The sequence below is a fragment of the Bactrocera tryoni genome, chromosome 3 (assembly GCF_016617805.1).
Source record: "Bactrocera tryoni isolate S06 chromosome 3, CSIRO_BtryS06_freeze2, whole genome shotgun sequence".
Lineage (NCBI taxonomy): Eukaryota > Metazoa > Arthropoda > Insecta > Diptera > Tephritidae > Bactrocera > Bactrocera tryoni.
The window spans coordinates 86077113-86089247 of NC_052501.1; the positions used below are offsets into that span (position 1 = coordinate 86077113).

Genomic DNA, 12135 nt, shown 5'->3' on the forward strand with positions numbered 1-12135 from the left:
TTAAAATAACCATCAATTTAATTTTGAAAAAAAAATAAACTCATGAGGGTTGGCATTTTCGAAAACTTGTATGCATTTGTTGATATTTTTCACCGAAATGTGAATATTCTGAAAGCGCCTTTGTTTTACACCAGTAAAAGTGTTCATCCGTTTATCAAGAAAATTTCACCTAAAACTGTTGGCACGCTTTCAACTGTCAGCCATCAAATAAATATTCGAGTGAGCAAGTCAACTACAACAACAATAACTCACTGTAAATTCACTGCAAATTTTATTCACATGCAAAGCAGACCCTGACTGCGCATGTATGGGTAAATATGACTTTCTGTGTGTGTGTACGTATGCAAAGTTCGGGTGTGAAATTCAATTCAAAACACACAAAAACCGCCCGCATAATAGTTTCTGTGGCACGTGACAGCTAACTGTTGATAAACGACCGCAAGCAAAAACATAATATGACATAATGCGCAAATCCTAGTGAAATCCACAATAAATATTGTGTCGCTAAAGGCAAATATGGCAAATGTCAGTGCAAGTCAACTGATGGTAAAGTCAGATTTGACATCAATTAAACATGAATATGCCATGTTGATGCGCTCGACAGCAAACAAAACCTTTCACATGAACTGTAGACCAGCTAAAGCACAAAAACTTGATTTTTGCGAAATTTTTTTGTTGTTTATGAAATTAATATTGGCATTTACATAACCTGCACTGCGTTTTTCAGCTGTACATAATACTTATAAGGCCCGAACGCAACGTGCGGCAGAGCATGATGCCGCCGCGCTATGGAAACATGCACCGCGCGGGCACCGGACCGTCTTCTATGATGGCGGCCGCCGTGGTCACAGCCGCTACATGTGCGCAAGAGGAGAAAATACAAAAGCATATCACACCAACTAATACAGGTGAATATATAGCTACAGTAATAGCAACCAGACCATTTACTATATTCAAAACTAACAGTAGTTTATTTTGAAGGCAGCTTATAACTCTCTTTGATAGTATGCACATAACCTATACATTTTTTTCTACTCCTTCTCGCTTCCGCAGAGCACAGCACCAAGGCGAAGAAGCTCTGTGAAATGGCAACACAGACCATCACAATAACGAATATCTTCACCAATTTGGACAGCATCGCCTACAGTCAGATCCCCTATGCGGATCAGTATGTGCCAAACAACAATCATCAGCAACAGCATGAGCAACAAAGCCAACAATCATTACACCACCACCCACTAGCCGCCAACAGCGAAGCTGAAGTGGTAGCGAATAATAATAAAATCAATCAATTGCAACATGGCAACCCTAGCGCGCTGGCGCACGCCACAAACACCGCCACCGCTGCAGCGACTACAACCAGCACAGCGGCCACGTCGGCCACAGCAGTTGCGGCCATTAGCACAGCCGCATCGCCACCAACTTTGCATGCGCTAAGCAACCATGTGATGTTGCAGCAACATGTTGCGCTGCACAACTGCAGCGATAGTGCGACTATGTGCAGTGATAGCGGTCGACCACAACTGGAGACAACGAATTTATAGCCCAAAGCGCCGCTAACCAATGCTGTCAGCGCTGGCGCTGCATTAGCAACCGCAAAAGCCATCGAATTGAAAGCACATGGCATGAATTATGTGCTGCAGCAAGAAATCGCCTGTGATAGCTGTGCCGCACCGCCAGCACAAGCCAAGGCCGGTGAGTGTAATAAGCACAACAACAACAATGCCGGCAATCACGCTACCACACAACACACGCTCACCAATAACAACGGCAGCGGCAACGTGGATGGAGACGGTGCAGCAGACCGCACCACTGCCATCAGCAGCAACACAGCCAGCAATTGCAGCAGCAGCAGCAGCAACAGCAATAGCAGCAGCAATGGCGGCAACGGCAGCACGCGGACCGGCAGCAAAAAGCGCTGCGCCATACCCGTGTGAGAGTGCGCGCACTGGCCCTAGGCGTGCAACATTGGCAGCGCAATAAATTGCTGAATTGCTGCCACTAGAGGATATAAATATATTTGTAACTGTAAGTAAGTACCAAAAAATAGTTTAAGCCAAACATATTTCTTTTCGAAGAGTTCATAACTGACTGCTTATGATTTAAGTTTAAGGGTTTTTGTGGGTAGCGGCTCTTGCAAAGGCATAGGGAGGCACAGAGGGTTTATACTTTAGCGGTTCCAATGAAATTACAATGAATTTAGCTAGTTAAGATGTGCTATTAGTATATTAAGTTAGTTGAAATTGTAAATAAGCAAGTTAGTACACTACTATATAGTAATTATAAGAGTATGGCAGTGTTTTATACTAGCAGGTTTGGTGCAAAACTATTTGGTTACAGAGTTATGAGGAAAAATTAGAGTGAGTTCAAGGTTATAAGAAATATAATCGTCATTTATTATTAAAGTTCCATAACTAAAAAATTTGTAACTTCTTATTTTGTTCTAATTAAGCGGTTGAGAATTGGAACAGCTAACAGCTGTTCGCACGAAATGTGCGCGACACGCCTAAAACTATGTTTGTTGGCGCACCGCTGTGGCCTCAACAGCTTATTTTCACTTACTCTACTACCTTTCTCTTCAAGTATCTAACTCTTTTGCTTTTATTAGATTTTTTCTCAACGATTTCTCAACTCTAGTTTATAAATTTCATGTTATTTTATTATTTTTTGTTATTCTTTTTTACAAATTTAGTAAAAATACTAATCATAGTTAAGATGGCGCTAACATGTGATATTATTTAGAACCAAATATTAAGTATTGAGGCCAAATGTATCAATGTATGTACATATGTTAAGAAACATAGTTTTAAGCCTTTATTATTAAGTTAGTTAAGTTCACGGCGCAAACCTAATTTATAGTTAATTTTTAAATAAAAAAACGCGATTTTGTTACAAAAGGGATAGCAACTAGTATAAGTAAATAAAAGATAATAGATTTTATAAATCATGTACACTACAATAACAATATTATCCCTTCTGCAACCTAATCAAACGCTCTATTGCTTGGCCAAGTGCTTACGTGTCACCTGTGCGCAGTAGAGGCAACTAAATTTATTACGTTGTTTGAGCCCAGCAACATAATGAATTCATTTGCAAATAAACTCAACGTTAATGGAAGCCAAAATAGTTTAGTTTTTCTCAGACTGAAGCACGCTTTTATTTGTTATAAAATAGTTTAGTTTTTCTCAGTCGCAAAGCAGAGCTTTCACATACGAAAGCTTTCATATACGAAAGCTCGTTGAAATGCCTAGAACTGAAGCACGCCTTTATTTCTTATAAAGTAGTTTAGTCTTTCTCAGTCGCAAAGCAAAGATCATGTATAACAGCAGAGCTTTTACATACGAAAGCTCGTTAAAACTCGATCGTTTCTTTTCTTATAAAATAGTTTAGTCTTTTCAGTCCTAAAGCAGAGCTTTCTCATACGAAAGCTTTCATATACGAAAACTCGTTGAAACGCCGAGAGCTGAAGCACGATTTTATTTCTTATAAAGTAGTTTAGTTTTTTTCAGTCGTAAAGTAAAGCTCATGTATAACAGCAGAGCTTTCACATACGAAACGTTGTGAAACGTCTGGAGTTGAAGAACGCTTTCATTTGTTACAACTTATGAGCTTTTCAACTCATTTCAAGGGTTTTTAGTTAACTTCCTTAGAAATGTTAATTGCAACTACAACAAAAATATGCCTTTCCAGAGAAAAAACTATGTATGTAATATTGTATATTGTAATACTCTAAATAAAGTACACTAGAAATTTATGACCGTAAATATTAAAGCATTAAAAGCTGTACTATATTTTTCCTAGAGGGTCAGCTTAATTAATTAATTTTAGTATAACTAATTACCCATAGAGATGTAAGATAAGGCAAAACAAGCATTGTAGTTAACCGTAGTTCTAATAGCTATTATAAATTAATAATGAAATGATTTATAGCAGACAAACTCATGACCAAAAATAATCAAGTAATTATGCAAATTGATTACAGAGCAAAGTAAATATTGAAAATTCTAATGAATTTCGAAAGAAAGAAACCTCGTTACACACAGTTGAATGTTTCTACGTAAATATGTTCAAGCCCATGTAAATAAATAATGCTTGCATATACGCTGTACATATGTATACACGTACATAAACTATTTGTATGGAAGTAAGTACCTTAAATTTATGCATTAACTATGTAAATGTAAATTGTTTAAAGTTACTCAAATGGATAAGCATGCAAGTAACGGTTAGCAAATAAATTTCCACACATTCTAGAAAATATGTAGCATATGAAATATTGAAAGCAAAACAAGTGAATTAATATTCTGAATAAAATAATGAAACAACTTAAATAAATTTGGTTTCATTAGCGCGAAACACTCGACGACGCACTTCATGCTTTTATTGAAAAAAATATGTTTAGCACAGGCAAATACGAATTGAAGTTTATTCAGAAATACGAAAATACTTTTTCGACCATCCAATACATTCAGTCCAAACTCAATTAGCGGGGCCACTCAAAATCAAGGCCTCACCGGCTGCCAGCGACAGGCTCTTGGTGTTAATCTCAGAGCTGGAAACAAGTAAGGGATCGAATATTTTATATAAATATATTAAGAGCTCGGTCACGTGAGTTGTACTCACCCGCTGGTTTTCGTTGAGTCCAAGCTGCTTATCGTCAAGGTCATTGCAGCGGGCAGCAAGACATCGAAATCCTGCTGTAGATCCACAGTGGTTGTGTCATTGCCAAAATTGGCGATGTATACGATGGTGTCCGCACCTGTTAGATAGCTGGAGTAAAGTGAGAAAGTATGTAGTAACCAAGTAAGTATTATTTAATATGCAGCTGTTTACCGTTTCAAAGCGAAAAAGTTGTTTGCGAGTGCCTTATATTTGTACGAGCCATCCTGTAGGGTTTTTGAGCTTTTGCGCAATTCGATCAGTGACTTGTAGATCTTCAAATGAGAATTGGCGCTCGAGTTCTCCACGTCAACATTGAGGGTTTGGTAGTCTGGTGCAAGTGGCAGCCAAGTCTTTGCAGCATTGGAGAAACCTTTTTGAGAGTACAAACCATTAGAAGTTCATAAATTTATTTATATTGAGCTGCGCTTACCGGCGTTAGTGCCTGCGCTCCATTGGAATGGCGTACGTGACGGATCGCGCGTAAAGTTTTCATATATATCTTTATTTGAGTTACAAGCAGCGGGGTCAACCGTATCTTCCCATGAGATCTCACCATCAATCATGCCCAATTCCTCACCCTTAAATAAAAGTTTCGCATAATCACATGCATAAAAACCAACAACATGGAGCTCACCTGATAGGTGACACTTGCGCCGGGCAGAGTCATAACCAGCATGTTCATGGCATCCGTACGTTGCACGCCATAGCGGCTGGCCGCGCGACGTTGATCGTGATTACCAATCTGCCAGTATTATAAAAGTATAACAACATTAGCGCTAACACAGACAACCCAACCTGCGCGCACTTACCACCCAATTCGCTGTACGTTTCGCCGGCATGTTCTTCAGCCACTCATCGACCGCCTGCTGCACGTATGACGCGCTCACACCCTGCTTCAGCACGGTAATCAAATTGAAGTTGAACGGCAAGTGTGCGCCCTCCACTGTACGGTTGCCGTACATTTGCATCGTGTATGCGGCCGGCGCGTACGTTTCGATTAGCAGCACACGCGTGTCGCCGCCATGTATGCGCTGATAGTCATCCATCACTTGACGCCATTGATAAACCATATCGATGGTCTCCGGACGATTTTCAATCAGATCCATTTTGAGGTAAGCGCGATCATCCTTATCGTCGGTGTTGCCACTCACCGGCTCGTCGGGATATTGGCCATTCTCGTCGGGCTCCACTTCGAAGAGCACCGGCACTGCATCGACGCGGAAACCAGCTACGCCCTGGTCGAGCCAGTAGCGAATTATGCGTTTCATTTGTTCCACCACAGCAGGATTGCGGTAGTTTAGATCGGCCTGCTGCACGGCGAATTGATGCAAATAGTATTGCTGGCGTTCCTCACGCCATTCCCACGCAGAACCGCGGAACGATTGCAACTGAAAGAGTAAAGTACTTAACAAGTGAGTACTGAGAAAAGATACTTAGCTGTAGCTTTTTCTCCACACTCACCCAGTTACTCGGCGGTATGCGTTTGCCATCCGCGTCCAGCTTGCCATCGTGCCATACATAGTAGTCCTCGTAACCGCGCTCACGCTTAAGTGATTTCTTGAACCACTCGCTTTCGTTACTGGAATGATTTGGCACAAAATCCAAAATGATCTTCAGACCCAATGCATTCGCCTTTGAAATCAACTCGCGAAAATCATCCATCGTACCGTATTCTGCTTGAATTTCGTAGAAGTCCGCAATGTCATAACCAAAATCCACCATCGGAGATTTGAAAATTGGCGACAGCCACGCTGCGGTTACGCCAATATCTTTGAGGTACTGCAAACGCGACGTAATGCCCTTCAAATCACCAATACCATCGCCGTCGGAATCCTGGAAGGAACGTGGATAAATCTGGTAGAACTGTGCAGTTTGCCACCAGTCCTTCTGCTCCGCCTGTGCGCCAGCACGGTTGGACAGCGTGCAAGCCAGGCAACCGCTTTGCGCGGAAAGCACCGAAAAAACTACGAACGCCGCGAAATACCGAGAAAGTGTTGTGAATTTCATGTTTGAGTTGACATCATACTGCAACGGTTGACATACAAGCGGCGCCTTTTATAGGTTCTGCGTGTTATTTATCAAATATATTGAGAGCATCTTACTTGCATTTGAAAAGTAAACACATATTGGCTTCGATAAGACTCAAGTGTGCGTTAAGTAATATTATGACGTATGTTTACAAGTATAGGAAATATTTTGTTGTAAAGTGGCGCTGATTGTTAGGTACGTGTAAGTGAGCCCTCCAGTGAAAATGCAGTTGAGATAATTCAATGAATTACACTGTTTAATGTTTGAAAAGCACTTGAAGACTAAAAGACTGGCAAAAAATTAAAAATGTCATTTCAAATGGACACGGGTTTCCCACCTCTGAATGTACACAAGAGACTGCTCCTGCATTACAAAGCAAAGCGGTGACTTGACTATGCACGCCAGTGACCTTTAAAATCTTGTAATGATATCGAATATAGCAACTAACTGAGTTTTTAACTGTTTTTCTCTCCGAAACTATATCCAATTTATAACGAGAACTCTCTGCATAATGACCAAAAATACTACAATGTTTTAATGATACTTTTAACTTCAGTTAGAAGTATTTAAATCCAAAGTAGATGAAGTAATCTAATCACTTAAAATGAAATTTCTGCTCACCAGCTTTTTGAAAGCTCTGTATGAGTGCTAATAACCACAACTCTATCACACACTCAAACATAACCGTAATCACTGGCATTTCAGAAATTCGAAAGCGAGCAAGAGATGATATCAACTTAAAGTGTACAAAAAATCGAAAGAAAGCAAACATGGAATGGAGGCCTGAGCAAATAAAAATGGAAGAATTAAGTTGGAATAGAGAAGAGACAATAGGAAAATTCCGGCGAAGAACCGACAAACGCATTCACAATGAAATTTTGCCGAGCGTTGGGTATAAAAAGCAGACAGAAAAGGGACGAATGTAGTTTGAGCAGGGTTCTGCATTTGTCTAAGCAGACCTATATTTTTTTAGCGCATAGCTTCCGTCAAGAAGAAAGTATCATATGTGCCGTACGGACTGAATTCCAAAAGAAAACAATGCCATAACTTCTTTCCATGAGCAACTCTACAGGAACTGCGTGTCAACTTCGAGTACTTCTTGACTGCCTGGTGTTGATTGCCATTGGCTTGCTTTGTTGGCCTGCTCAGTCTTATTCAGCGGTTGGAGTGTGTTATGAGAAGGCACGCGGCACAGAAGCGCTATTCTGCTGCGCTTCACACTTCTACTTTTAGAGCATTGTCTGGTCACAGTGGAGTCACAGGAACTACGCGTCGATTTGCTGCTGAAGGAAGAAGTATTTTTGTGTAGTTTAGTTCAAGCCTGATATTAAACATATTTGAATGTAGCTTTAAGGAAGATTTTACATTGAAAAAACATAACTATAATAAAACATAACAGGATATTTTATGATGTTTCCTCCATTGACTATGTGCTTGGTGAAGAAGACTACAAACAACTTTCTGGTTAACCTGAGTAGCCATAGTTATCCTGGGGAATTTGTATTTAATCTTTGTTTCTCTTGTTATACAATCTACTTCAAATATAGACAAATAGTTTAAGCAACAACAATAAAAACAAAACCCACGCGCTCACCGAAACAAACAAAGAAGCTCTTAAACGCAATAATCATTATGATATGAGACAAAGAGCAACCTCAGAAAGCAAATATGTAGCCAAGCGTTGACAAATAGCGTTGTTGCCCTTCGCATTTCACTCGCATAACACATGCCTTGCATACTTATTGAGTTGTCACTCAGCGGCAGCCAGTGGCCCACCTCCACCATTCTCCAACCGCTAGCTGCCAGGCGCTAGTCGCACACTAAAGACTAAACCGAAGGGCACACAACAACAAAGCCAACACACGGTCGCACATGTGTTCGATGCTCGCAAACCATTGTGGTTGCCACTTGGTTAGCTGCCTTCTATCTGCTGATTTCAATTCGTGCTGCTGTGCCTTCCCTCGCTGATGTTCGCCTTTTTATATTCCCTTCAATTATACATTTTTTTATTTCCGCATTTTTTGCTTTGTTTCGTTTTCTCTATTCTTTCATTTCCTCATTTCGATTGTGTAATTTGTTGCTGGCTCGGCGTCGTTTTGAATACCAAAACGCTTTGAAATAACGCATATAAAAGTCGGTCAAATTCGGGCGCAAATTAAAACGGCACAACGCCTCACACTTTTCCAACTGTGTGCAACAGAAAGTCTGAAGCGTGTTCAATGCTCGCACGCATATGTCAGCTGTCTTTCTAGCTCTTGCTGACTTTTCGATGCGTAATTGTGTCATTTGAATTCGAAATTCGTAGAGTATTACCTTTAATGACGAGTTTTCAAGTAGATTAGCGCAGCGAGTGGGGAAGAGGGAGGAGAATTGAATGGTTTTCAATTTCCATAATAATATTTCGTGGATTTCTAGGGTGCCTAGGCAGTTAACTGTTATAGAACAAAAAATAAAAAAAACAACTAGTTTGGCTTTAGAAATATGTTTTCAAATTGATTTGTTTGGCCATAATCCAATTCCAATTTCTCACCTGAGTTCTTGAACATCAAGCCCGAAGAGCTGCGTGCGAAATTCCAAACTGGTGTTGCCAATTTAGTCGCCGTATAGTTACAGATTAGTTAGCCAACTATTGCTTCGGCACCACATAGTGTTGCCAATGGTTTCAAGAATCTATTGGCTATTGCCGCTGCAACCGAAGTGGACTTCAAAGAAGCTGCTACCCCCAAGGAGGATGAAGGATCAAGGAAAAGAAGGAAGAAGCCAAAAAGGAGTAGTTGGAGTCCGAGGAAGACGACGATATGGGTTTCGGTCTCTTCGACTAAACAGCTCAACACTAAATTTGATATTTTTATAGGTGTCCAAACAAGATTATCTTTTTATATTGATTCCAAGGAAGAACTCATGGAACAGACATTCCGAAACTTCATCTAACTTCGTGCGCATGCTCGGAGTTTGGAAATAATTAATTAATTAACAGTCGTCACTAAAAGAGGACAGCAAATCGACGCAAAGCTACTAAGAAGCTTTTAAATAATTAAAATAAGAAAACTGATTGAGGTGACCGAGGACTGAAAGTCAGATTGTAAAAGACATTGCTCCAATTTGAGTGAAAGTGGAAAAGGCAAGCAAAAATGTTTACAATAAAAACATCATTATTCCACTGAGAAAACTTGCTTACCATTAAGCGGTCAAGTGACAACAAAAAAAGACAAAGACAGCAGCTAAAATAATAAGCTACGTGGGGTACACAAAAAGGTTCACTACGACACACGCAGCCAAGCGTTGCCGCTCAATTCTCATTAGCGCCAAACTTTGGTTACGCAAATTTGTATGAGCGTCACGTCGAGACGAATGTCAGGCACGAGACAGGCCACTGGCTTACAGCAGGAACACAGCACTTGGCTGCCACACAAACTGCCAAAAACGTCAAGCAAATGCTACATTGACTGCCACGAAAGTGAAGTGATTAGAACGCTTACACCGAACGCTTGACTTGGCAGAGACAACAAAAGAGCAAATGACGAGACCTGCAAAGATTTTGTTATTTACACCTGTACACTGCTACGTAAACCTTAAGCGACTTAAAAATTAACGCAACTCGAAACACCCAAATCAGTTTAGCGTGCGTGTTAAAAGGATAACACACTGCTAAGCGGCCACGATTGCTGAGGTGGTGATGTGTGAAGGCTTTCTAATCCATGACAAGACTTACCACGCTTGTAACGGCGCCCGAAATATCGACGGAACTTTATGACTTGGCCGCTGAAGCGCTTCACATAAGAAATGCTTCGGTTGACATTGAAAAATCAATGAAATCAGTTGAAAATACAAACAAAGACTCAAGCAAAAGTAAAGTAAAGTAAAAAGTATCCAATCAGGTGTATATAGTAGAGGTATATAAAATTTGTCATGATGCTTGTAACACCCAAGAGGAAACGGCGGAGACCCTGTAAAGTTTATACACATATAAATGATTACAGTGACGAGCTGAATCGTTTAAGCCTTTCCCGTATGTCTGCCCCATGTAAAATACGACCTTGTACCTCAGTTTATAAGATACCCACCTGAAATTTTCTACCCATTCTTTTTTTACCAAGAGGTGAACTACCATATCATATAGCTGCCATAAAAACTGTATGATCAGAATCAAGTGCTTGTATGGAAAAATTTTTTTATTTGACGAGATATCGTGACGAAATTTAGCATAGATTATTATCCAAAGGAATGCACTATTATCCGAAGAAATTGTTTGGATCGAGTCACTATAGCAAATAGCTGTCATACAAAATAACCGATCAAAGTGTTATTAAGCTAACAATTTGTATTTATGAAGTTTTTTTCTTGTGGTATTTTCTTTTAACACGTTGCTTCAGACATGGCATAACATCAAAGCTTAAGAAATTAATTACTTACCACAACTGTTGCCTGGCAAATTTAAGCGCTTTGCTGTGACGCCTTAAAATGACTTCCTGCGCTTCGCCTAACCTGCACGCATTAAAAGCAAAAAAGGGTTCAACTTTCTTTGTAGCCGCGCATTTTCGCTGTGTGCTGCGTGTTCTCTTCAGCATCCCACACACATATGCACACTCATACTTTTTAATTACTTTCATTTCGTTTTAACCACACAATCCCCTGCGCTCTGGAGCTATTATCGGCGATACAAAATGGTTTGCGCTTTGCGATTTTTCAATCGATGCGTTGATATTTTTGCTTTTGTTTACCGCAACAGCTTACATAATCTTTTCGCAAAGTCATTTAAAGTGGGGAAGCAAGGAAGAAAAGAGAAATGAGGAAAATGCTGCACATGTCATTTTAATTTTCCGAATATGTGGAACACACTTTGCTGCGCTCTTCAAATGAGTGTGTTGCTTGTATTAAATAAGTACAGCTTAAGGTGTTTTATGGATACTTATATATACATATATATATATATTGGGTAGTCGAAAAAGTATTTTCGTATTATATAAGTATAAAAAATAAATTGAAATTTGATTACAAATACGAAAATACTTTTTCGACTACCCTCCATCATAACTTGACATTTTCCTAGACCAGTGCTTAACATTAGTGGAATCTCAAAATAATTAAATATGTGTTTCCTTAACTTTTTTATTCTCTTTAGTTAACGAAAGGCTCATGCTCTCATATTTCACCTATTGGCTGGCTTAAACCCCAACAAAGTAGTCGAGCGCTTTAATTGATGTACTTTACTTTAGAAAGTTATGTGATTTTTCCGTTAAGGAGATTTTTTTGTATATTTATGTGATTTGTTTAAGATTGTTTTGTGATTTGTGGTTGTTCAAAAAATTGAAAATCCATTGCCGTTCATCACGTTCAATATTGCTCGTTACGTGCCGCCATGTTTCACAAAACCAATGCTTGCATAAAAATGGAATAATTCTTCTTTTTACTCCCTGAACGTTGTAAGCAAAAGTACAGCAAGAC

At 39.7% G+C, this 12135-nt stretch overlaps 2 protein-coding genes and 1 pseudogene across 2 annotated transcripts in view; 2 read left to right on the forward strand and 1 right to left on the reverse strand.

Annotated features, from left to right (window-relative positions):
• Window positions 1-4331, forward strand: part of LOC120770152 (metabotropic glutamate receptor 2) — a 41173-nt gene extending 36842 nt beyond the window's left edge. The window contains exons 16-17 of the mRNA XM_040097346.1: window positions 728-908; window positions 1054-4331. Of these exons, the coding sequence (XP_039953280.1) occupies window positions 728-908; window positions 1054-1544 (672 nt within the window). The 3' untranslated portion in view covers window positions 1545-4331. The remainder of the gene's footprint in view (window positions 1-727; window positions 909-1053) is intronic.
• On the reverse strand, window positions 4332-6669 carry LOC120770153 (maltase A1-like). The gene is made up of 7 exons (XM_040097347.1): window positions 6124-6669; window positions 5472-6050; window positions 5297-5404; window positions 5093-5240; window positions 4834-5032; window positions 4624-4770; window positions 4332-4552 (listed from the first exon to the last, which is right to left on the reverse strand). The coding sequence occupies exons 1-7, from the start codon at window positions 6667-6669 to the stop codon at window positions 4480-4482; spliced, it is 1800 nt and encodes a 599-aa protein (XP_039953281.1). The 3' UTR covers window positions 4332-4479.
• A 2547-nt stretch (window positions 6670-9216) lies between these two features.
• On the forward strand, window positions 9217-9512 carry LOC120770810 (annotated as a pseudogene).
• Window positions 9513-12135: the final 2623 nt, after the last annotated feature.